Consider the following 25719-nt stretch of genomic DNA (forward strand, 5'->3'; position numbering starts at 1 on the left):
AAGCTACCTCCACCAGCCTGGACTGCTGCTACAAGGCAGGTTGTATCCATGGATTCATGGTGTTCGCTCCAAATTCTGACCCTACCATCTGTGTGCCCCAGGAGAAATCGAGATTTCTCACACCAGGCCATGTTTTTCCAGTCTTCAGCTGTCCAGTTTTGGAGAGCCTCTGCCTTCTGAAGTCTCAGCTTTCTGTTGGCTGATAGAAGTGGAACCTGACATGGTCTTCTGTTGTTGCCGCCCATCCGCCTCAGGGTTTAACGTTTTGTGCATTCTGAGATGCTTTTCTACTCACCACAATTGTACAGAGTGATTATCCGAGTTACTGTAGCCTTTCTATCAGCTCGATCCAGTCTGACCATTCTCCGTTGACCTCTCTCATCAACAAGCCATTTCCATTCACAGAACTGCAGCTTACTGGATGTTTTTTCTTTATTGTACCATTCTGAGCGAACTCTAGAGACGATTATGTGTGAAAATCTCCCGAGATCAGCAGTTATAGAAATACTCAAACCCATCTAGTACCAACAATCATGCCACGGTCAAAATCAATAATTTTTACACCCATTCTAATGGTTGATGTGAACATTACCCGAAGCTGCTGGCCTGTATCTGTATGATTTTATACATTGCACTGCTGCGACACGATTGGCTGATTAGATAATTGCATGAAATGAGTAAGTGTACAGGTGTTCCTAATAAAGTGCTTGGTGAGTGTATATTTGTAGTATTTGCAGAACGTCTGATCCAATTTATTATAGGGTGGTTGAGGTCATAAATATGGTAATACGACATGTTATGATTACAGGGCAGGACATGGTTAAGCAAAGCCCAGAATGAGAAACACAGAACCCTCCTTCTTCAACCTAACAGAGATCTGTGTCAAAGAGTTTGTGTGCCGAAGTAAGTGTAAATAGCAACCTGACAAAGTTTACTGTATCACCCACTCGGTTATCTGTCACTGTCTGACATGAAACCCTGCATATTCTCGGTTTCCTTTCTCAACCACACGCACTCCTCCTCCTTCCTGTCACACTCTGACTTCACTCACTCTTACCCTCAAGCTATGACTTGTTCGTTCATCCACTTGCACTCTTCTTTGCTCTCTCCTTACCTCGTGCTCTGATGTGTTCACTCCTTCTTGCTGTGCTCTCATGCATTCGCTGATTTACTTATTACTCTTATTATTCACTCATTTACTTGCACCGATTCATTGACCCATTCAGTCACACTCTGATTCATTCACTCATGCTCTGGAAAGTTCACTGTTTCTCGATTAGGCCTTATTTAACTTGACTCTGATAACATCTGAAGGAAGTGGTGAATGTGAAAAAAACCATATGCCGCTAAATGAGACATCAAAGCATGCATGTAGACATGAAATTGAGTTGAGGGATGTGGCATTATTCAGACACACACTGTTTGAAGTTGTGTGGGAACCCTGTAATACTTCTTGACATGGTTGGTTTCCTCATAGTCTTGTCAAGTGCTTTTAAAAAGGCCTCCAGCTGTTACTCCAGGATTTCCTTCTTTCTTACCAGTGCAATACGGGTTAAATGTGTTTAATATGTTCAATTAAGGGGTGTCTGTAAAGACTGGTCTAGTTTTAGTTTTTAAGTTGGTCTGTTTAAAATGCAACGCTCTTTATTATCGCAACACAAGAGAGCATCTGTATGTGTTTATGTTTTTGGTATTTGTCTTAAGGAGAAAACAAGATACAACACCCGTTGTGGTTGGTGTTCAAGACCAAGTATTACGAAACACAACTCAGGTTAGTGTTGATCAGCAGATGCAATTCATCCCTACTGGCTCGTGTATTTTAGTATTGCAAACCCAGATTTCTGTTTAAAATGCACACAATGTAGAGAAGTGTTTGTGTTCCTGATCATCATTACACTTCCTCTGTATATTACAGAGAACAAATTTCAGGTCTCAGGTGGCTTCCAGTGCCGTGGTCACGAATGACCGAGCATCACATTATAGGTATAGTGAATTTATGTGGCCAAACATTTGTAAGGTTATTATTAACATTTGCATTATGGTCAGTCAATAAGGTTTATTTATTTGATTTTATTTTTCAAATTGTATGCCGCGATTAGGATTTTTTTTTTTTTTTTTTTAAATCTTACATGATGTAATCGAAAAATAACAATTTAATTCTGTTATAATTGGACTTAAAATATAGATGTGAAAAATAGTAAGAGCACCATCTATAACAACTAGTGCAAACAGTGCTTCTTGTGAGTTAAGGATATTTATATGAAGGATCTTTAAATGTCTAATATGTAAATGAAGGATATTTAAATAAAATATATTTAAATAAAGGATATGTAAAAGAACCATGGTTTGCATAATCTGCTATTGATGGTGCTGTTGCTATTTTTGAACCACCATGTCTTTTGCGATATGAAATGCCACTTCATCAATAATTTCTCTTCCTGTCATATGGAACAGTGCTAGAAAATGTTTCAGCTAATGCTGCATTCGACTTGACTTGTAACTTGTAATAATTCCCAGCCTCCAGGCAATACAAGTCTTTGCTTTAGATTAGTGAATGTACAGACATATTGTTAAATCTATATATTTAACAGCCTGTTAAATCTAAAGCACTGACAATACAGGTCGCTGTTTGAGGAGTGAAATATGCATAACTCATCACACTTAGCTGGTTACCAGCGAATTACCATTTACGAGGCAAGTCGAATGCAGCGTTCTATTTTACATGAACTTGTTTCTACCAGTTCCATGTCTCTGAAGTGATATTTCCACCTTTCTTTGCTATGAGCTCATTCCTCAGCGATGCACTACCTGATTTTCTTGGCAGAGTTTGGGAGTAGCACATATTTCAATCTGATACAATTCAAAACTTTGGACTCATCACTGTACTTTAATTCTCATATTTCATCTATCACCAAACCTGCCTTCTTTCCTCTCCGTAATATTGCTCACTACCATAGTACCTTTAGCGTTTGTGTTGCTAAAACCCTGGTCCATGCTTTCATTACTGCACTTCTCTGTTTATTGCTCTTCCATCACATTCCCTAAATAAGCTAGAGTATGGGGAATAATTCAGCAGCCTGGTTACTGACACGCACTAAAAAATCTACCCATGTAACTTAGGTTCTGTACCCTCAGTAAATCCTCACTTCCACTTTTTTTGCTTAACCCCCGGTCTAGATTGTATTTGATTTTTTTCTCTGTTTTTATGCTTATAATATTTTATTGTGTAAAATTACCTTGGTTTTGAAAAAGGCGCTATGTAAAATAAACTTATTATTATATATTATTTATATTATTGGTTGAAAACTGCATTGCATTTATACAGGTTTTTTAAAAAATTTGTAAACATGTACAATCTCGATTAGAACATTTGGAAAATCGTGTTAAAGCAGTAATTCGAATTAACCAATTAATCATGAAACTAGCACACGTTTTAATATTGACTTTTGAATTAGTTGTACAAAAGTTAATGTTCTTGCTGCCACTCAGGTCAGATCCTGGTTTGTCACCTGCTCCCAAAGCCACGCCTCAGCCTCCGGCAGTCTCTGCTAGAGAAACAGAGTTACAGGTACTGTTCTGTCAGTTTTATTTAGCAAAACATGATCTGTTCATTTTGTTAGACCTTGGAGTCATGTTTTATATCCCAAATCATGTGTTGTATAGTACTTAGAATTTTAATGAATAGGATGATGGGATATTTTTACTACATAGCACCAAAATGACTGTAAATCGCCTTCCTGAAATAGAGGAAATGGATCATCTCTGTTCATTCTGTCTCTCTGTATGTTGTGATCCATTTCAGGCCGAGCTGTACAGCAAGCTGGTAGCTGAGAGGCAGAAGCTAGCCAGCATGAAGGACATCCCTCCTGCCATACTGGCCACCAACAAAATCCTCCTGGACATGGCCAAGTTAAGGTATAGGGAAATGATGTTAAAGAGAAACTCGAGATAATATTTGAATCTCACACAATATGCTTACAGAGGTAGAAATTAGGGATGCTCCGATCGATCAGCCGGCAATCGGTATCGGCAGATAATCACATTCTTCGACTCGATCAGTAGTCTCTAAATTTGGCCGGTCTCACGAACCGATCACAATTTGATGACGTAAAACACAGGACGACATTACACTTCAGCGCTGCAGGCATGTCATCACCAGCGTGGAATTATTATGAGGTGTCAAGAAACAATGAAAAATTCCTATTAAAAGGCCTATTAAAATATTCATTGTAAAAGTAATATTTGTTGTGCTTATGTATTTGATTCTCAATTAAAACAACAATCTACAACATTGCTATAAATAATATAATTAAGGCAATATCTGTGGTATTACTTTATCTGGGGGGGGGGGGGGGGGTTAACACTGACTGTTGAACAGAAAGCTTACAGATCACTTATATCAAGCTTGAACGATCAGGAACGGGCGATCATGATGACACGTAATCTGTAATCAGTATTGGCTGCAAAAGTCCTGATCGGAGCATCCCTATTTGAAATGTGTACGGCCTTGTGCACTCACCATGCTCTTTATTAGGATACCATACTGCTACTGGATAGGACCTCAGGACAGCCTCAGTTCTTTATGGCATGGGTTCTACAAGGTTTTGGAAACACTTGTTTTGAGATTCTGGTTCATGTTGACATTGCATCACATGATTCCTTCAGATTTGTCAGCTGCCTGTTCGACCATAAAGGTGCTCTATTGGATTCAGATCAGGATACTGGGAAGGTGATGGAATGTACACTGAAATCATTGTCATGTTCATGGAATCAGTTTGAGACAACTTGTGCTTTGAGACATGGCGAATAATCATTCTGGAAGTAGCCTTTATAAGAGGAGTAAATTGTGGTCATGTACGTGGTCAGCAACCATACTGTGGGCTGTGATAGGTTGTGGCACTCAAACAATGCACGGTTGGTATGAAAGTGGCCAGATGTATGTCAAGAAATATGAATTTCACTGCTGCCACATGATCGGAACGAGTTAGTTAATTGCATGGTGATGTGTTTTCATTGTGTGTGTGTGTGTGTGTGTGTGTGTGTGTGTGTGTGTGTGTGTGTGTGTGTCAGGCCCTGCTCAGTAGCCAAGCTGAAGCTGGTGGACGGCGTGTCTGAGGCTAAAGCAGCCATGTTAGCTCCTCTACTCCAGACCATCACAGACTTCTGCCAGACACACGGGCTGCAGGTGAACATCACTGCAAGCCTTATTTATATCTATAAAATATATATTTATGTGATATTCCAGTCTGCGTGCGAGTGTGGTTGTGTGAAATAAACTGGTGACATTGTGTATTTGCGCATATGAACCTGCTGTCGTTTGTGTTTATAGGAGGCCGTGACTTCTGCTTCCTGCGCTGAAGAGACGCACAGTACACGGACAGGAAAAGCCTCAGCAGTGTCTCTGTCTGACAGTGCGGCCATAACTTACAGACTTTTCCAGATTGATGGCAAAAGCATGGTAGGGTGCAGATTATGGACAAACTGTGTTGATTTAATCCTAGCCTACTTTTGAGTGCTTAAAAAAAAAAAAGTTAATCAGGATATTTTTAGTAACAAATCAATGTCATGTACAGTAGTGTGATGCAGAAATAATACTGGAATTTAGTTATTAATGTTTTTCAGAGTTTGTATTTATTTATTTTAATGGTTACAGACTGATATTTTAATTAAAAAAAAAAGAATTTTACATGCTGGAAAGTTTATGGCTTAGTAGCCTTTCTCAAAGTAAGGGTTGCTTTACTATATCCACGGAAAAGCAGAAATAATGGTTGCATCAAAATATGGGCATGTTACATTGAACAAAATAAATGAAGACGAGAAGACAAAGGACTAAAACACAATGGCAGAGGATGGATAGCATGCCAGAACAAAACCGAACGGAATACAGAATAAAATGAAATGGATTAGCACCGTAGTGAAGACGGGGTTTTTTTTTTTTTTTCGGTTTTAAAATCTGAAATTCTGGAGAAATCTTGTTTTTCCCTTGTCCTCATTTCTGCAAGTCAACCAGCACGGCCTGCCTTACATTGTTTAGAAGTGTAATTACTATGGATTCTCTATGTAGTGCATTCATTTAGGGAGTAGGAAGACATTTCGAATCATCCTGAGAAAGGACATGACATGCATTACATGAAGACATTTTTCACAACAAATGTTTGTTGTTGAACCTTTTGTGCTTCTGTAAGGACCGCTCGCTGATTTTTATTTATTTATTTTTCGATAATTGGTAACCATCTGACAACTTAAATCTTTACTATTCATTTCTGTGTGAAACCGCAGCATGGCTGACAGATCAATTTGAATCCTTGCGCATTTGTGCTGAGGTTTAATCTGCTCTGTTTGCGTGTATGTGCAGAGACAAGTAGCTGATGCTCGTAGCTTGCCCTTGGCAGTGGTTGAGTCGCATCTACTACAGGCTCAGAAGGCCAGCCGGACACTGGACACCGAGCGTGCCGGCCTGTCTTCGTCTCTATTCAACAATATCACACGCATCCTCGCCTCACCTCCTCTCAGCTCAAGTAACAATGCTTACATTTAGAAAATGTCTGTTATACCATAAATCATATAGTCATATAGTGTAAATATGTGTTTTGTGCAGATTTTGGTGTGAACATTAAAAGTCCTTCCTCTTTCATTTCTGGCTGTCTATCAGATCTCAGTGACTTTAAGAATATTCGTGCTGTGGTGCCAGAGGACATCAGCACTTTTCTCCTCAGGCTGTGTGTTGCTAAGCTACAGGATGAAGGCTTTCCAAAGCCGCAGCCCATTAACCTGCCATCGGAACAGCACCAAATCACCTGGATAGAGCCTCAGGTTAGTGCTGGTGCCAATGCTAATCAAGTTAACAGCTCACTGGGTCCAGAAACATTTACTAATTAAGCATGTTAACAAGGCATTGGATTGTTTTTGTAGCACACAATGTCAGAATCCAATCTTTCCGTCTGAAGAGTCACCAGCAGAGGGCAGCAAAGTGCTATCTGCTTAGTGTCCTGTGCCTCTTTCACCTCAAGGAGTAAGGCCTTCGGATTACAAAAAGACATGGCTTAGACAAAAGGACAAGGCTTTTTAGCAGAAAACAGTAGTAGCAGCCATTTTAAATTTGTATCCCTTCTTTCTCTGATATAGTTCCATATAACTTTAATGTAGTTCCAGTTTGATTTGTATTTTGTATCTTTAATAGAGGTTTATTTAGGAATAGCATTACTGAGTAAAGCGATGTGTTTTGAGGTAAGATTATTTAGACATGTAATTGTGAAGCGTAGTGCTAAATTAGCCTATAAACTTCCCTTACTTTTTTAGCTTTGTGGCTCCAGTGCAAAAGTAAAGAATTCACTATTCCAGAGGTGCCAACATCTATGGTCTACCCGTAGCTCCCCAACCCCCTTGCTACGGTGATACGGGAGACCTGTAAAGTATGCCTTTCTACTTATTTAGCAAAAGCAACTAATAAAACTCTCCCGGGAGAAAAGCCTAAAACTAAAGGAAAAGATGTGGGGAGTGAAAAAAACGATTACTTTCACTACACGTAGGTGAACTTTGACCTGTGAATTTGCAAACCTCTTCCTTGTGAGCTAATAGAATAGAAAAAAAGGCGGGACTGTGGTGTTTTTGGTCAGTAAAATATGGTTGAGCCGGTTATTATTGAGTAGCAGTCACTCCAGACCTTTGCCTTGCTGTTTTCGTACTGTTCTTGTTGTCTATGAGGGGAAAAAAACAACCACAAACCAACGAATATAGTAGGGAATTTGTTGTAGAAACCTGTTCTTTTATTTTTTTTCCTTTATGCCTGCTAGGATCTTGCCACTTCAGCTATTCCATCCCAATATGCTTCATTACTTCTGAGGTCACTTATATTACAACTCTGGCAGAATGTGACCAACATATGTAGATTGAACGTACCCAGATTTCTATAGCTGTGCTGTTTAAATGCAAACTTTAGAGCAAAAAGCCTTTTTGCCCCATTGGCCCCAATGCGTTCTTGCAGGAAATGTCTTGTGTGCACCGTGCTTTAAGAATGCTGTGTCTTTGAGCTCTTGTTACCTCTAAATGTTGTTACCTCTTAAAACCTTCATTAAGAGAGAGGAGGGGTAGAAAAGGCGGGGTCTGACATCTGCTCAGTCCTCTTGGTCAGATTACTGCAGACCTGTTTTCCATAAAGGTGCTGGGAGTGTTCATAGCACCAAAACAACAACCAAAAAAAAGTTGTGGTTTGGAATGAAATGCTCATGTGGTGCAATCATTTTTGACAAACCAAATTTCCTCTATATCCAATCTATAGTCATGTGAAAAAATAAGTACACCCAATGGAAATTGTTTTTTGCGCATATTTGGACAAGCAAACATTTGATCCTCTTTAAAACAGTGCCTATTAATAAAGCTGATATATTTGAACAAAACCTTTTTTTTTTTGAAAAAAGAAAAAGGTAAAGTTAGCTTTTTCAGTCATTTATTGAACAGGAGTATCAATAGATCTGATATTTTTCTGTGGAAAAAATAAGTACACCTTTTGCCTCAGAAGCTAGAAATACCCCTTTTAGCAGAAATAACTTCTTGTAGGCGTTTTGTATAATTGTCCACCAGGCTTGCTGGAATTTTTTGCCACTCTTCCATGCAACATTCTTTCAGTTGCTAGATGATTGTGGGTTTTCTTGCATGAACTGCCGGTTTCAAATCCTCCCACAAGATTTCAATGGGATTCAAATCCAGGCTTTGACTAGGTCATTCCATAACCCTCCATTTCATTTTGAGCCATTCCTTTGTGGATTTGCTAGTGAGCTTAGGATCATTATCCTGCTGAAAGGTCCACTTTCGGTTCAACTTCTACTTTCAGACAGATGGCCTCACATTATCTTCAAACACACTTTGATATGATGTGGATTTCATAGTTGAGTCAATGAATGCAAGCTGTCCAGTCCCTGAGGCAGCGAAGCAACCCCAAACCATAACATTTCCACCACCGTGCTTCACAGTTGGTATGAGGTGCTTCTTCTGAAAAGCCGTCTTTGGTCTGTGCCAAACATGTCTGCTGTTACTGTGGCCCAACAACTCTTATCTTTGATTACTCTGTCCAGAGCACATTATTCCAAAAGGCCTGGTCTTTGTCTATATGCTCATTGATGAACTGTAGTCTTGCAAAGGCTTTTTCCTGGCACGCCTCCCACGTAGGTCAAATTTGTACAGTCTCTTTCTGATTGACTTACTAGCAGATCCTGTGATGAAATTTGGGGCTTCTTGGAGACTTCTTTTTGCATCAGTCGGTTTGCTCTTGGGCCGAATTGGCTGGGACGGCCAGTCCTGGACAAATTGGAAATCATTTGAAATCTGCACCATTTATATATTATTTTCCTTACAGTGGAATGATGTATTTCAAATCATTTGGAGATTTTTTTTTTTTTTTAAATCCCTTGCCAGATTCATTGGCATCCACAATGTTTTTTTTCTGAAGGCCGTATAGAACTCTTTAGATCTTTGCATGATGCCACACACCTCAATTACAAAGGAAACACCAGACACTAGATATGAGAGGGGTATAAATAAGACAGGTTCCACCTGCACTCCCTAAGCAGGTCCTAATCACTGGCACCCAATCTTGAACACCTAATTCTAATTTCATGGATTTAAAGGTGTGACAAATGTAGGTGTGTACTTAGTTTTTCCATTTGACTGATTTGGGTTTTTTTCGGAATTTAAATTGTGAAAATTACTACAAAATGTCAATTTCATGTTTGATAGAGTGCATCACCTTTATTAGTAGGCACTGTTATCAAATGTTTGCTTGTTCAAATATGTAAAAAAATAAAAAAAAAAATGTATACATTTAAGAAAAATTACATGGGGAACAGCTATTTTTCCACGAGTGTATATAAATAGTGATTCTATGATTCAAATCATAATGAATTCTACCAGGTTTTAAAATGAAAGTAGCAGAAATAATTCTCCTCTTATTTCACTCAGGAAAAGCTTGTCCAGGCAGATGGTGTTGCTAAAGCAGTCACTTCAGGGCTTCGAACACACCAGCTGGAGCCAGAGCAGGACAATATGGACATGAGTGATGATGAACTCTTTAGTGAACTTCCCATGCCTGAGGTATCATCCTTTCCTTTATTTGTTGTTTTCTTCTTGCCATTCATTCATTCCGTCAGTCACTAATTTGTGCACTCATTCAGCTATTGGCATTTTAAAGCAAATAAATTAACGATATTCTTGTTTACAAAACTAAAATTTTGGAGCTTGAAAGTTTCTGACAAAATCTGTTATTTTAAGATATCTATCATAAAATTTCACTTTTCCCATTTTAGTATTCCCATTTATATATTTTTTTTTATATACTTTTGGTGCAATATTTAGTATATACAGTGGTATGTAAATAACATACATACATCCTATACATACCATACATAACATTTATATCATTAAGCGATTTTGGCAAAAAATCAGAACCTTATCATCGGATAGCATAAAATGTTAGGGCTACATGTTTACGTTCCTCATTGTTCCTCATCATTGAAAAATATTTACATATTCTTTCATCTTAATTGGATGTCTTGAACCATGTGGAGTTCTGAGCTGTATAGACCCATGAATGAGACTTCATTGTGACTTTGACTGCACGTCCGTGTTGCCGAATAGGAAAAGGGTTCATAAACACATTTGTTTTACCACATTCTATCCAATCAGACACCTTTCCAAGCCAACAGTAGATGATTGTGGTTGCAGGCAATTAGGATTGTTAACTGGTGATCTTTCCAGCACCTGTTTAGTCTCAGATAAGTAGCCAGCTAACAACTAAGAATTTAACAGGCTTAACTTGCCTAATTGCCTAACATGCCTAATTGATATTGCATTAGCAAACCTACATAGCTTGCCTAATATCTATATCAGGAAACAAGCTGTTTATGATTGCTAGGTCAGATAGCTAGGTAACGGTTTAACTGAGATGTTGCTTATAATGGATATTAGCTATGTTTAGAATGTTTAGCTAGGTAACTTTGTTGAGCTTTGTTTCCGATGTTGTAATCGTAAAACATTATGTCTTGTACATGCCCACAAACAACAAAGTTATACACGTCAAGAGACTTTACGCCTTCAGTTTCTTTCTAGCATACATGATATATGATATGTATATTTTTCCAGCCATTGCAGGCTAGACCACTGCTTATCATTATTTACCCCCTGACCGGGCGCTTAGCCATAAGAACCTTACATTTACATTTATGATATTTGGCAGATGCCCTTATCCAGAGCGACTTTCATTTATCTCATTTATACAACTGAGGGTTAAGGGCCTTGCTCAAGGTCCCAACAGTGGAAGCATGGTAGTGCTGGGATTTGACCTCACGACCTTCCGATCAGTAGTCCAACGTCCATTGAGCTACCACTGACCTTCTAGAAGAGCACTCTCTGTATTTTAGTACTTATCCATAGTAATAAGTGGAAAACATTTTAACTAATGTCAGTCTGACTCCTAAATAAAATTCTTAATAGATTCAGATTTTAACCAAATAGCATTAGGTTGCGACTACTCGGCTCTTTTTGCAACCAGGTTGCTTAAAAAAAAGAGATTTTTGTTTACAAACACCAAAGTGGGCTATAGTAAAGCAGTTTCTCTTACACACTGTGTTTAGGATGCAGGGCCGACCAGCAGTGTTGCTCACTGTAATGTAGAAGATGCCAGGCCATCTAAAAGTAGTGGAATTGAACTGGCTTCATGGAACCTGGAGAGCCTGGACAGAGACACTCAGGACCTGTTTAGTGATTCACCAGTCAAGGTATACCTCAAAATGCACTAAACCCTAGTTATTATTTTACCTCAACATAACACTATTATACTTTTTGCAAGCATAAAGCTCAGTATCGGCCACAAAAGAGTTACAATTTTTGTAAGAAATTGTGTATGTGAATAATTTCAGGATTAAAAGAACCTTCTATCTGGTAGTATGCAAAGCTAAAATTATTTAAAGATTTATAGTTGACTGTTGACATTCCCCAAAAACTGATTAGCTGATCAGAGGTGTCTAAGGTTTGCCTGGGTGTGGCCTAATATTATAATCGGTTTGGTTGACATTCCTTCATCTCCCAGCCTGCCCACACCACTCAAACAGAAATAGTACCCAGTGGGACAAGCAGGAAGAACTTTGCAGTGTTTGACCCTACAAGTACACACCTACCAAATTATAGAGTGATAATTCTCTGATAAATTTGAATAATAGGATAATCACAGAAGCCTATGTGTTACCAGTTTAGGTTTTAATGGCTGGAAAATTGCTGCAGTTTTAAGAAAGGTGGTTTAGGAGAGTCAAAGCGCAGTCTTGTGACTGGGACTGTCAGCGTTGCCGGCGATTAGCCCCGCCCACTTTATATCGGCAAGGGGGAATTCTGGCAAAGAATTTTATACGTGGGATGGTACCCCCATGCATTATGCATACTTGACTGTATACATACATATAAAATGCTTATTAAACTAATTAGAGAGTGGCCATGGATTTTATTGGTTCCCTGGAATTTTTCACATAGGCAACATTTAGTCCATTTGAATCAAACCTTTGTGTGGTTCACTTGAGCAGATGAGAACATACCAATCACACTCAAGTGATCCATGAGCATCTTATCAATTTAGTCTCAGTTCAGGAACTCTGGCATAGTTTGATTGCAGTGTCAAAGTGATTTAACCCTGATTTGAGTTCCTCCGGAAAGTGAACTCAACGATTTTATTTATTTATTTATTTTGTAGGCATAAGCTGCTAAACCGAGCCGCAAACTGAACCAAAAGACAGAGCTGTAGCGGTGTAGAAATGTGATGCGTTCTGAATATTTACACCGACAAGCAAAAAGATCAAATAAAAGCTGGATGCAGTACACATAATGATAATTAGCTGCTGAAATAAATATCTGGTCATTTATTTAATGTTAGGGCAGTGTTTCCCATGCTTAGATAATTTCCATGACTTCCGTCCACTTTTGGTTTGGTTTGTTTGCATTTTTCCATCACTGTATTTCTAACCAATGAATGAAGATGTTTTACGAAGACATTTTCAGCCCTACATACCCCTCAGCCAATATTTTTCAGGATACTTTAATTTTGTGCAGTGTGAGAGAAAAACCAAATCACATAGCAGACCAACCAAATGTGTCAGTTTCACTCTGATTAGGACTCTCCAAATGGACGAATAGGTGTGAAAGCGCCCTAAAGGACTTTTTTCTTTCACAAAGTCATTAATGGCCACAATAAAAAGTCAGACTCTTTTGTGTAGCAGGTTGTGCCACCTCTCATGACATCCAAAGGCTATCACATGCCTATTCTATTGTGTACAAAGCCGCCTTTGAGCTTACAGCATTGCTGAGTGACTAAGTGTAGTCTGGGGCACCATTTTCTTGTGTTGCATGTCTGAGCAAATTCCGACTTGCAAAGACTTGCATAGACTGGAATCTAAACCGGAGTCTCTGCTGTAGCTAAGAGATCTAATTATAAGCTCTGCTCCTTTGGTTTTGGTGTTGGTTTCATGGTTTCAGTGACCTTTTCTGTGTCCTGTCCTCTAAAGGACAGATTTAAAACAGGTATATGAATACAAAACAGCAGTTGAGCTCATGTAGGTCTAATGGGCGTGCAGCGTGAAGTGCTTTGTTTATTTGCGACAGTGGCCTCTGGGACCTGACCTCTGCCCCGAGGCTAATGACACGCGACAGGATCGATCGGGCCGTCACAGCCACCTCTAACAAGATGAGTGCAGTGGTGTAGCTTAGCTCAGGGGGTGTGGCTTAGCTTCTGTCTGACCCCTGCCTGCCCTCACATACACTCACGCGAACAGACTCAATCGCCACATCTGGGGTTTCATCCCCTCCTGCTGTAAATTTCCTGTCTAGTCCAGAGCTCGTTGCTGGACATAAAAAGTAGAGGTATTGTCATGGGACAAAAGTGTGAGCTTTCTTTGTGTTGCTTCTTCCTGTTCTCTTATTTCTCGCTGAAAGGCACAGTAAGCTATAAAATACTACAACTGGAGAATGGCACCTATTTTTTCATTTGAATATTAGCTGTTGATTTGGTATTTAGCAAAATAACAAATGTTAACATCATAAACTAAGATTAAAACCAAATATTTGTCACTACTCATTACAGCCATTCTCATGCCAGCACAAACAGCATCTATTATTATTCAAAATGTTCCTAACTAGCCACATTATATCTCGACATGGACATTTATGGTGATATAAGCAGGTTTTAGAGGCCATTCATCAAAGTTCTTTTGTGCTGCATTGACACAAATCTATGGATCAATATGTGAGCATTAGGGTTCGTTTCTAAATAGATAAACTCTTCAATCTGCTGCATCCTGTCTGGAGCGACGCTGGTGATGTCATTAAGATTAAGGCTCCCACCATTAAGGAGAGAGAAAAAGGGCCTGAAAACTATGAAATGCATAGAAACAGATAAATAAGTGCTTTACTTGAAATGGTGTTTGATTGTAAAGCGATGGTAGTTTTAATTTAAGTGTATAAGTTAAATTATGCATGTAAAACATCGGGTAAAACACTTACCAAGAGAACTCGAGCCATTTTGGTTGAATTGCATATTTTTTAATAATAATAATGTTTTCACTGCTGCTGTTTTGGGAAACAGCAAAGAAGCGGAACTCAAAATGACTTTTTTACATTGTTCATTAATGGGGCATACTGTGCACGTTACTACTGTCACTTAAATGACAAAATACCAAAAAATGTAAATAAATGAAACACAACAAAACAATTTGAAGAAAAAGCTGTTACCAATTCTGATCATTTTAAAAGATTTCGGGAGATTCCACTGTATAATTTTACAAGGTCTCTGGGTGCGAGGAGAATATTCTGTCTCTGATGTCTATCAGAGTGACACTCTATGAGCTCTTGTATGTGGAAGAAGGCAGATAGCGCCAAGTGTGTTACGCTGTCCTGTGCTGCAGCTCAAGCAGAATTTCGAAAAGATACAGTTAGCCTTCACCCTCTCCTGTTGGTGGCTGTCTTATGATCGGGGAGAGCTGGCTGGTGGGTGGGAATTGGCAAATGAACAAACTGGTGGAGGAATTTGGGGAGTGGGGGGGTGGACAACCAGAAGGAACACACTGTGCTAATATCATTGTTCTAAAAAAACAATTTATATGATCATTTGTAGGATAACATCTGTGTGATTTGTTGTTCACATTACATCATGTATTTTATTTAAACACTTCCAAGGGAGGGAGCTAAATTTTTCCACCCATTACGGTTTGTGTTTCGCATGTTAAAGTTTAAAAAAAATAAATAAATACAATTTTTAAAAATTGCCATATTTTCACATGTTTAGCAACAAAAAATGAGTCACAATTCACAATGATTTTGAAATGCAGGGATCACAATGGCTGGATGGTTCTAGTGGATGTTTTTTCCTCAGTACAGTATGATTTGGTAGGAAATCATGGACCGTTTTATTCATTTTTAATAGAGCGCACTTGTAAAAGAAGTGTAATTATTGAGCATGTCGTAATGGGAATAGCTTGGTGTGAATAAATGTGACCCATGTTTTTTATATTGGCCAGAGTACATACATTACGAAGTATCACTAAAGCTGGATATTTATACTAAACTTGTATATTTTTATTATAGACGGATTTATTTTTTCTGTCATAGACATTGTAAAATGAATTCTTTAGTCATCAGTTGAAATCTATGGTCTTAGAAAGCATGATAAGATCATGAGTGGCATTGCAACCAAAGACCGCCACCAACAAGTTTAGGCAGTGTCACAATTTTAAACTTAAATCTGAGTGTGAGCGCTGCTATGACACCCATGTGAAAGACAACAATAGGAGGGGGCGGCACTGGATTACACAATCTTTATTACCTCAAGCTCATTTTGAACAATGTTTCTGTATGAGTCCCTGTTTTCTGTACAAACCCGTATCACGCTGACTGATGATATGCACAGAGCATAGTCATTTCTTTACAGCGTAGATCTATCATTAGAGGATCTCCATTGTGTGATCTGACATGAAGCACACGTATTATCAGACAGTCTGTTACAGTACTCAGGCTAGATTTTATTTGGATCATATTATACACTGCAACAAGCAATAATCTTTAAAGTCTAAAACTAGCTTTAGTGTCTCAACAGTGATGTCTGTGCTTTATTGTTTACGCTGCAACTGCCTATGGATGGGCCGTGGGGTCAGACCGCGTACGTTATTGTGGTGATGTACAACAGAGTACTTTGTAGTATGATATATATAAAACTCCAGTGTTAGTTCTTTATGACCAAACTTTTTCTGCTCATGATTAGTGTTTTTTTTTTTTTTTAAGAAAGAAAAAAGACACACAAAAAGGGAAAAACCCAATATATGAGCATTTTAAATATCTATCTATATATTTTAGTCAATGTATTGAGCGTAGAAATAAAATTTATTTCATTTACCCTCTCTTTGCTTTAACTTGTGTCATTTCATTATAGAATTGAAATGAATAGTACTACTTTAGTTTGGGGGGGGGGTTTAGAAAGAATGCTTTAATATGATCTCTTGTTCCCACAGACCGAAAGCCAGGCGCCAAAGAGGAAGCTGCCTGACTGGCCAGAAGCACCGACTGACTCTCTTAATGCTGCTGCATCAAAAAAAAACAAAAAGAAGAAAGGACTCTTCATGTGACTTTCAATAAAACGCTACAAGTGTATATAGTTTTTCAGAAATAATTTTTGAGATTTTTTGCATGAAGAAGTGCACTTTTGAAAACAATCTTTTGATATTTTCCTAAATAAATTGATTTTATTTGTCTATTTTTTTTTTATCGTAGGAGTGTGAATCTGCCTCTTATAGACAGTAAGATGTATAGAAAATTATAATAATATATACTTGTTGAAAGTTAAATAAGGAACAATTCCATATACCTCAGTTCACTGCTGATACAATACGATTTGGTTCAGCACCGATATGACTCAAATCAAGTCTAATTCAGTTCAGTTCAATTTACTTTTCCTCCACAGGAATGTCTTCTGGACAGAGTAGTTTATGGAAACTTTCCATTTTCGCTAACATGACAAGCTGCGATTTTTGACAGGTTTTAACCATTTTCCTTTTCAATTCAACCCGATTTCGAACTCGGCTTGCAAATCAAAGCAGCTGTTGTGTGTGTGTGTGTGTGTGTATATATATATATATATATATATATATATATATATATATATATATATATATATATATATATTTATATTTCTTATAGATTTACCTATTCGAAACATTATTTCTTTACATCCCTATTTTATTGGTAGTAAGCATAGACATTTTTGTAGGTATTTGATTCCACTGTTTAGAATAAAAAGCATTTAGGAAATGATACTTCATTCAGACCAAGCAGTAAGACCTGTAAAGTACAGCGCTGCACGCTGAATAGAAATAGTTCCTGTGTACAGGGTTAATCCTGCTTGAGGTAAAGCTCTCCTGACTACCCTGCTGTCTTTTCAGATTATGTTGACCTTGGATTACTAGTCAAAGATAGTGTCTTAACCTAATGTGCAACGATGCACTGGGGTTCAAAGCAGATCAAATGATGGATCTATTGAACTTTGCATGTTTTTACAAAAACTGGTGAAGCTGTGGCTTAAGTTGTGTGGTTTCTCTAAATCAAGGCGGCATTTGGGTGTCTCTGGTCATTGCATCCTGGCCACTGTTGATAAAAAAGGAGTTTGCCTGTAATGCATAATTTATAGGAAAGCCTTTGGATCAACAATGAGAAAGGAGGTATATAAAATTGCAGTGGAGTAGTATTGGCAGCATACCCAAACATAGATTCAATTAACTAACTTTTAATACGGTTAACTTTGGTGTTGTTTTACGCTTTACAAGTTTTTCATGCTGTGCATTGGTCCATCTCATTAGATAGCCGCTGATTATTGAAATGAATGCTTCTCCAGACCTAAGTGAAGCTTGACTGCTTCTCTAATGCAATCAAGTATTTTTTTTCAACCTAATTCTTTTTAGCTTATTGATATTGCCATGACCAGCATCTGTAATCCCAGTTTTTTATGCATTCTCACATCTCATGAAATTATAACCCAGACAAACCTAATCAGCTTTTATCAAAAAATAATATTATACGAGTACCCAGGCTTGCACATTGCTATTCATTGAAGAAAATTCCAGCCAGTAATTCTGCCTATACTGGACTAGTGCAGTGGTTTTCAATGTGGCATCTGGGGACCCCTGGGGATTTGTAAAGCATAGCCAGAAGGTCTGCTGCTTTTTATTTTGTTACAGTGGTGGAAATCAGAACTCTTATCGAAATTGTAGTTATTGTTGTGTTTTCATTGATTTAATCCAAACCATAATAACTCAAAGCATATGTAACTAATGTCTCATCCAGGGTGTATTCCCACCTCTTTCTCAGTGTTCCCGGTAAAATCTCTGGATCCATTGCTTCCTAAAGATCAATGAAAAGTTCAGGGATAAAAAGCTCTAAGGCTATATAACTAAGGCTGAATACGTCATAAAATAACATTCTGTACTGAGGGGATTTTTTTTGCACAGTTAAAGGAGTCCCTGACTGAACATTTGAGAACCCAGTGGACTCGGGAAAGTGGAAATCCATCATTAGCAGTGTTTCACTGTGGAGGCCTTGAGGAAATGATGTTGTCGTGTCTGGGGAATCCCACACAGCTGTTTCTGTCATGTCACACGCCCTCAGGTCAGATGTGCCAGTATGCTTCGAGACTGAAAGACTGCTTCAGGAGCAGGTGGACGGCAGGCGCCACTGCCACTCCCAGCTGCCCAGGACACAGGCGCTTGTGGTCATACTCTGGCCCAGGACATGCAGTGTCATAGGGTGAGGTTAAAGGCTGTGGTGAGATTCAACTAAGCATGTGTTGGTGCTACGGGTGTGAGATATTGTGTTTGGAATCAGTGCCCGCTCTGTTGTACTGTACAGGCAAAAAAAAAAAACCCAAAAACCACACGAACGCCTGCTGGGACAAACAGCAGAGACTAGACTTGTTATTGTAATTTGATTCTCATGTAATGAATACATTCATTGGATTTATACTGATGCAGGTCTGTGATGAATTTTCTAAGACATGGTATCAAGTGAGAGGATTGTATTCTTAAGAAGTTGATTTGAATATAAACTAATTAATACTAATTTTGCAAGAGAATTAAGTAATACAGTAAGTAATTAGCATTATGATTTATGGTGAGGCTTCTTCACTGCCAGGAACCACCACATTAGCTTCCTTTACAGCAGCCCAAGGTGCATCTTTAATACTGCTGCATCATACACTTTGCTACAGCAGAAAAAAATCCTGCAATATAAAACAAGGAGTGTTTTCAATCCATGAATATGTTAACCGCAACAGCAGTGAAGCTATTTGATAGTGCTGTTACATGACTACAATGGTATGGTTTTTAAAAAAAAAACTTATTTTTAATGAAAACAGACAGGTAAGTGTGTCGTTGCTTCAGACGAGCAAAATTTACAGTGCCCTCCACTACTATTGGTACACTTGGTAAATATGAGCAAAGAACGCTGTGAAAATTTGTCTTTATTGTTTAAACTTGGATATCAAACAATTGCAAACATAGGTTTATATATTAAAAAAATCTTTGTTAAATATAGGTATGCAACAATTATTGGCACCCTTTTAGTCAATACTTTATGCTGCTTCCTTTTGCTAAGATAACAGCTCTGAGTCTTCTCCTATAATGCTTGATGAGGTTGGAGAATACATGGTAAGGAATCTGAGACCGTTCCTCCATACAGGATCTCTCCAGATCCGTCACATTTCGATTTCCATGTTGGTGGACTCTCCTCTTCAGTTCACCTCACAGGTTTTGTCAGGGGACTAAGATGGTTATGGAAGGACACTGATTTTGTGGTCAGTAAATCATTTATTTTTGTGTTAATTTTGATGTATGTTTTGGATCATTGTCCTGCTGGAAGATCCAAACACGGCCCATTTGAAGCTTTCTGTCAGAGGCAGTCAGGTTTTCATTTAATATCTGTTGATATTTGATGGAGTCCATGATGCCATGTATCCTAACAAAATGTCCAGGTTCTCTGGTAGAAAAACAGCCCCAAAACATTAAAGAGCCACCACCATATTTAACCGTGGGCATGAGATACTTTTCCATATGACTACCTCTCTGTGTGAGCCAAAACCACCTCTAGCATTTATTGTCAAAAAGCTCTATTTTGCTTTCATCTGACCACAGAACCCTTTTGAAGTTCCAGTAGTGTCTGGCAAACTGAAGACGCTTGAGTTTGTTTTTGGATGAGAGTAGAGGCTTTTTTTCTTGAAACCCTTTCAAACATCATGTGGTGATGTAGGTGACCAGATTGTAGTTTTGGAGACTTTCTGACCCCAAGACACAATTAACTTCTGCAGTTCTCCAGCTGTGATACTTGGAGATTTTTTGGCCACTCGAACCATCCTCTTCACAGTGCGTTGTGACGATATAGACACGCGTCCAATTCCAGGTTGATTCATAACGTTTCCAGTTGACTGGAACTTCTTAATTATTGCCCTGATGGTGGAAATAATTTGGCCTACCCCAATAATTTGGGAATTCGGCTTATGTTACCTCATATTAATACCCCTGTGAAACAGAAAGTCAATTTCCTGTTGAATTTATTTTACAGTTAAATGAGTCACTAGCTACAAAAAGTTTGAGAAACCCTGTAATGGAGTATCAAATGAATGTTGAACTCTTTACCTGATGTTCCCAAACATCCTTTGAAATTGGATAAAAGTGCCAACTGGAGTTCTCACTTACAATCAGATGCCACCCTGGCATGACAAATGCATTTCTCATAATTATTGTGTTGTTCTGGTTTGAGTATGAGTACCACTCGGATTACTCATATTACTGAGAATTCCTTTCATGCAGGATTGGGACAATGGGCCTAAAAGTTAACACCGGATCTGATAATAATCTTTAACAACAAAATGCTTATTGTTGTCTTTACCATATCACCTGCTCTTCATTTCAGCACACTGAATGTCAATAAATGAAGTTAAAGGTACACTCATGTGTTTTATAATCTTAATCTCTGTTTAAAAAAAAAAAAAAAACCATGATAAAACAGTTTCTGGAATAATGTGTTTCAGATGACAATCAGAACCCAGAGGAAAGCATTTTTTTTAATTGCACTAATACCATTTCAACCCAGGGAGTTCCACAAATGTCCAATTTTCGATGTACAGAAAGACTCGGTACAGTAGACTCAGTGGCCTCTTGATAATGCAAGGTTTTTAGTCCAGGCTCCTTAAGGGGCTGACTCTAGTTAGGGCATCTAGGTAGTCAGTTCCACCATTTCCTACACACTATGCCACTGTTTCTGTTACCACAAGCAATACAGACAGTCAGTGTGCAGTATTAAAACAGCTTTGTGGAGAATATCCATTGACTTGTGTATTACTGTAGCTACATTATGCTAAACCTCAGTATCCAAAATGCATTTTTTTTTCTCTTAGTTTTTAAAATAAAAACTCTCTTTAGTATAAAATATCCTGCCAGATGTCCATGTAATGTGAAATTGTGGAGGTAATTGGGTGTTATGGGGGGTGTAACATGAACTATGGGGTTAGGGTTAGTTTAGGGTCAACATTAAGACTTTTCTAGAATTTTCTAGTAAATATCCTTTTCTAAGCTAGTAGAAATTACTCTTAAACCACAGCATTCTTTGATACTTTGAAGTCTCGACTATGAAGAAGACTTAAGCTTCGCTCACTTCACAAACACAACACCATTTATCCCTGAAAATTTTGTTTCCATCATAATATACATTTTATACAGTTTATAAACCACATTAACTAGAGTGTCAACATATTAAACCACACTGGATTTTCAACACCATTTTTTTCTCCATTCAGAATTCAAATTCTCAGTTTCTGGACAATTTCTTCATTCATGAAATTTTACATGTTAACTCCTAATTAGATTAGTATTACAGAGGAATTACACAAAATGTTAATTATTTTATGAGATTTACGCCATAAAGTATTTAAAAAACAAAAAAAAAACAATTCCACCAAAGTTGTTAGGAAAAAGTCTTTGTCTTGAGTGTCTTTACAGTGAAATAAATATTTTAATCCTAACAACATTGAATGAGTTTATCTAGTTTTATTAAATAGGTGAGTAATACTTGTAAGAGTATCACTAATCCACTGGCAAATTAGAGGTATCTATTATGAGATATGTGATATCCTTTGATATAAAGTCTCCACCCCCTTGTCAGGTACGGAATCTCATTGTTGAAAAATATCAATCAGGAGGAGGAGGGGGGTCTATGGCTTAGTGCTTAGCAGGTTTGCCCTTAGCAGGTTCACACCACTAGGGTTGGGGGTTTAAATCCCACCTTTGTCCTGTGTGGAGTTTGCATGCTTCAGGGATTTCCTCCAGGTACTCCTGTTTCCTCCCCCAGTCCAAAGACATGCGTTGTAGGCTGATTGGCATTTCCAAATTTCCCATATTGTGTGAATGTCCATGCACACCATCCAAGCTGTCCCCCACATTGTGCTCTGAGTTCCCTGGGATAGGCCCCAGGGTCCCCCACAGAAAATAGATGGATAGAATTACCATGGAACACTGTAAAGACAATAAACAAGTGGAAAGTGACATTACTAAGAACAGGACGTCCTTCTAAAATTGATGAGGAGACCAGGAGAATACTGGTCAGGGACGCTGCCAAGAGGCTTGCAGCAACATTAAAAGAATTGCAGCAATTTCTGGCAGGCACTGGTTGCTCCCTACATGTGACAACAATCTCCTGAATTCTTCATACGTCTGGGCTATGGGCTAGGGTGGCAAAACAGAAGCATTTTTAACAACACAAAATAAATTACCCAAGCCGTGTGGAATAATGTGGTACAGTGAGACCAAAGTTGAACTTTTAGGCCATAGTACTAAAATATATGTTTAGCACAATAAAAACACAGCACATCACCAAAAGGACACCATCCCCAGGGTGAAGCATGGGGGCGGCAGCATCACACTTTGGGACTGCTTTTCTTCAGCTTGAACTGGGGCTTTGATCAGGATGGAGGGAATAATGAATAGCTCCAAATACCAGTCAGTTTTGTCACAAAACCTTAAGTCTTTCACCTTTCAGCATGACTATAACAAAAAGCAAACCTCCAGATTAACAAATGAATGGCTTCACCAAAACAAGATCAAATTTTTGGAATGGCCTTGCCAGAGTCCAAATCTGAATTCAATCAGAAATATGTGGGGTGACCTGAAGAGGACTGTGCACAGTAGATGCCCAACCTATCTGACAGTGGTAGAATGCTTTTGGAAGGAAGAATGGCAAAATATTGCCTATTCAAGATATCCCAAACTGACTGACTCTTACCAAAAAAAGATTGAATGCTGTGATAAGATCTAAAGGTGCTTCAACTAAATCTTAATTTAGGGGCGTGCACACTTATGCAACCTGTTTATTGTCCTTTTCCCCCTATTATTATTATTATTATTATTATTATTATTATTATTATTATTCACTTTAATTTAGGCTATAGGTTAAAATTTCACAATAAAGGTAGAAAATGTTCTAACATGCTTTATCTTGGTTTAATATTTTACACGACAGAAACCTGTCATTTTATCAGGGTGGTGAAGGGTGTGTTTTTATATCTATTGTATTTTAAATATCAGCTTGCTGTAATGAATTGCTGTAATGTTAATGCAAATTCGGTGATAAATGATGCCACAATTGACTGGAGAATGTGAAGAGGAAAATCCTCTCACGCAAGGCTCAGATTTTCTCATTGGGCAACTCCGCCCTCTCCAGTAGCACCAAGTGTGCACTCTGAGTGAACTCAGTCGGCTTAAAGTGCCCTTCCCTTGTGCCACCTGCGTCTATTCCCTGCGCCAAAACCTCCGTTACAATGCGCTTGCTGTGCGTGATCTGCGGACTCCTGACGTCTCTGTCCGTGTGTGAGTGCGGGAAGCCCAACTGCTTCTCCATCCCGGTGCGGGACCTCGCGCTGCGCGCTGGGGTCGTGTTTGAAGGGGTACTGGAGGAATCCGCGGAGTATGAAACGGAGACGTTCCGTGTGGATGGGGTAACGCGAGAGACGCGCGAGCCGGTACCGGGTGCAGAGCTTCATCAAAGTAGGATAAGAGTGAACCGGGTGTGGGAGATCAAGACCGGAGGGCTCAGGAAGGACGCTGTGGTGTTTCTCATCTGGTCCCGGGAGGATAAGTGCTTTCGGATGAAAGCAGGGACGCGGTATGTGTTCTTCACGGAACCCACCGGAGATGCGTCGGTGTTGCGCGCGCTCTCTCCGCCTGTGCAGAGCAAGCGCGCGGAGAGAAAGGATATCACTCACGCGCTGTGCCAAACATGTGGTAGGCACCTCATCTAATCTATCCTTTATTTACTATTTTAATCAAACTTTTCCCTAAAACTTTATTTGTTTGGAGAGTGTTGCCAGATTGAACGATTTCCCATAAATTCAGTATGACAACTTCTTTGGGTTTGGAGAAAAAAAATCAGATATAAACATTGTAACAGGGTGACACTTGTCAGCAAACCCTTCCACTCCAGTCTTACTCTCAAAGGCATCTATTGTTATTCATGCAAACCTAGTAAATTCGTGTCTAGCTCATACGGAGCAAAGAGCTCATCCAATCTGGCAACACGGAGCTTTGTTAATCGTAACCGCAAAGTTTTGATTCAGGTGTAAAGAATCTTGGTGGGGTGTGAGTACAACCGCATGCTCTAAACCTAAGAACAGTGATTGCACTTCTGGGTCTACCCTGGAAGTAGGATATTGATCTGATTTGTAAGGGTCGTTCCAATCTGGCAACCCTGTGCTTGACTCATCGCAGCCGCATTATTTCCCTGCCCCTGTATGAAAGGTCATACCGCGTAAAAGCGCACAGAGATGCAGGATGCTGAATATCAAAAACACCTCCGTGTTGAACGTATAGTTAGCTACATGAGGTGTAGAAGCCACCATTTCATACCGAATGTAGTGCACTTAAAATAACAGTGAAGTGTTTTGGACTCAGCCATGTAGTCTATGGAGCTTTCTACACGTTGTGGTGCTGAACTTGGTACAATTTAAGGAATCTTCGTGGAAGTTCTGATTGCAAATTCTTTTTTAAAAAGCATTTCTTACTTTAACAACTAGAATTGCACTTAATTTTTTTTTAAAGATTAATTGTTATTAAGAGAACCTACAACCATATAATATAAATAGATATTTATGTTGATTTTCTGAAGACCAGCAAAGGCATTTGTAATTATTTAAAGTGAAAAATTTTCATGTGAAACATCAAACAATAATCCATCCATCCATTCATCCATTTTCTACACTGCTTGTCCTGGTGAGGATCGCAGTGGCAGAATACTAAACAGGGAAGACCAGACCTCCATTTCCCCAGCAACAGATTCCAGCTCCTCCTGGGGGATCCCCGGCGTTCCCAGGCCAGCTGGGAAATATAATCCCTCCGGCATGTCCTGGGTCAGCCTCGGGGTCTCCGCCCAGTGGGGCGTGCCCGGTAGAGCTGTACAGGCAGCCTCCCAGGTGGCATCCCTACCAGATACCCGAACCACTTCAACTGGCTCCTCTCACTCTCGATCCAGAGAAGCAGCGACTCTACTCCAAATCTTTCACGGATTACAGAACTCCTCACCCTATCCCTAAGGTTGAGTCCAGCAACCTTGTGTGGAGAAACCTCATTTCCGCAGCTTGCTCTCGTGATCTCGTCCTTTTGTCCATTA

General features: G+C 39.0%; 2 protein-coding genes across 8 annotated transcripts in view; both read left to right on the forward strand.

The window, feature by feature from the left end:
• wrn (WRN RecQ like helicase) overlaps positions 1 to 16774 on the forward strand; it is a 39923-nt gene extending 23149 nt beyond the window's left edge. The window contains exons 24-35 of one of the 3 annotated variants that reach the window (XM_017488731.3): positions 809 to 903; positions 1705 to 1771; positions 1916 to 1983; positions 3490 to 3568; positions 3803 to 3915; positions 5071 to 5185; positions 5330 to 5458; positions 6356 to 6518; positions 6653 to 6813; positions 9955 to 10086; positions 11625 to 11768; positions 16533 to 16774. In XM_017488731.3, the coding sequence (XP_017344220.1) occupies positions 809 to 903; positions 1705 to 1771; positions 1916 to 1983; positions 3490 to 3568; positions 3803 to 3915; positions 5071 to 5185; positions 5330 to 5458; positions 6356 to 6518; positions 6653 to 6813; positions 9955 to 10086; positions 11625 to 11768; positions 16533 to 16646 (1380 nt within the window). In that variant the 3' untranslated portion in view covers positions 16647 to 16774. The remainder of the gene's footprint in view (positions 1 to 808; positions 904 to 1704; positions 1772 to 1915; positions 1984 to 3489; positions 3569 to 3802; positions 3916 to 5070; positions 5186 to 5329; positions 5459 to 6355; positions 6519 to 6652; positions 6814 to 9954; positions 10087 to 11624; positions 11769 to 16532) is intronic. The other 2 variants (XM_017488734.3, XM_017488732.3) reach the window with 2 other exon arrangements.
• A 7116-nt stretch (positions 16775 to 23890) lies between these two features.
• Positions 23891 to 25719, forward strand: part of nrg1 (neuregulin 1) — an 85412-nt gene continuing 83583 nt past the window's right edge. For 3 of the 5 annotated variants that reach the window (XM_047161054.2, XM_047161051.2, XM_047161056.2), the window contains exon 1: positions 23891 to 24338. In XM_047161054.2, coding sequence (XP_047017010.2) covers positions 24203 to 24338 — 136 coding nt within the window. In that variant the 5' untranslated portion in view covers positions 23891 to 24202. The remainder of the gene's footprint in view (positions 24339 to 25719) is intronic. The other 2 variants (XM_047161053.2, XM_047161055.2) reach the window with 1 other exon arrangement.

The sequence above is a fragment of the Ictalurus punctatus genome, chromosome 16, assembly GCF_001660625.3.
Source record: "Ictalurus punctatus breed USDA103 chromosome 16, Coco_2.0, whole genome shotgun sequence".
In the NCBI taxonomy this organism is placed as follows: Eukaryota; Metazoa; Chordata; class Actinopteri; order Siluriformes; family Ictaluridae; genus Ictalurus; species Ictalurus punctatus.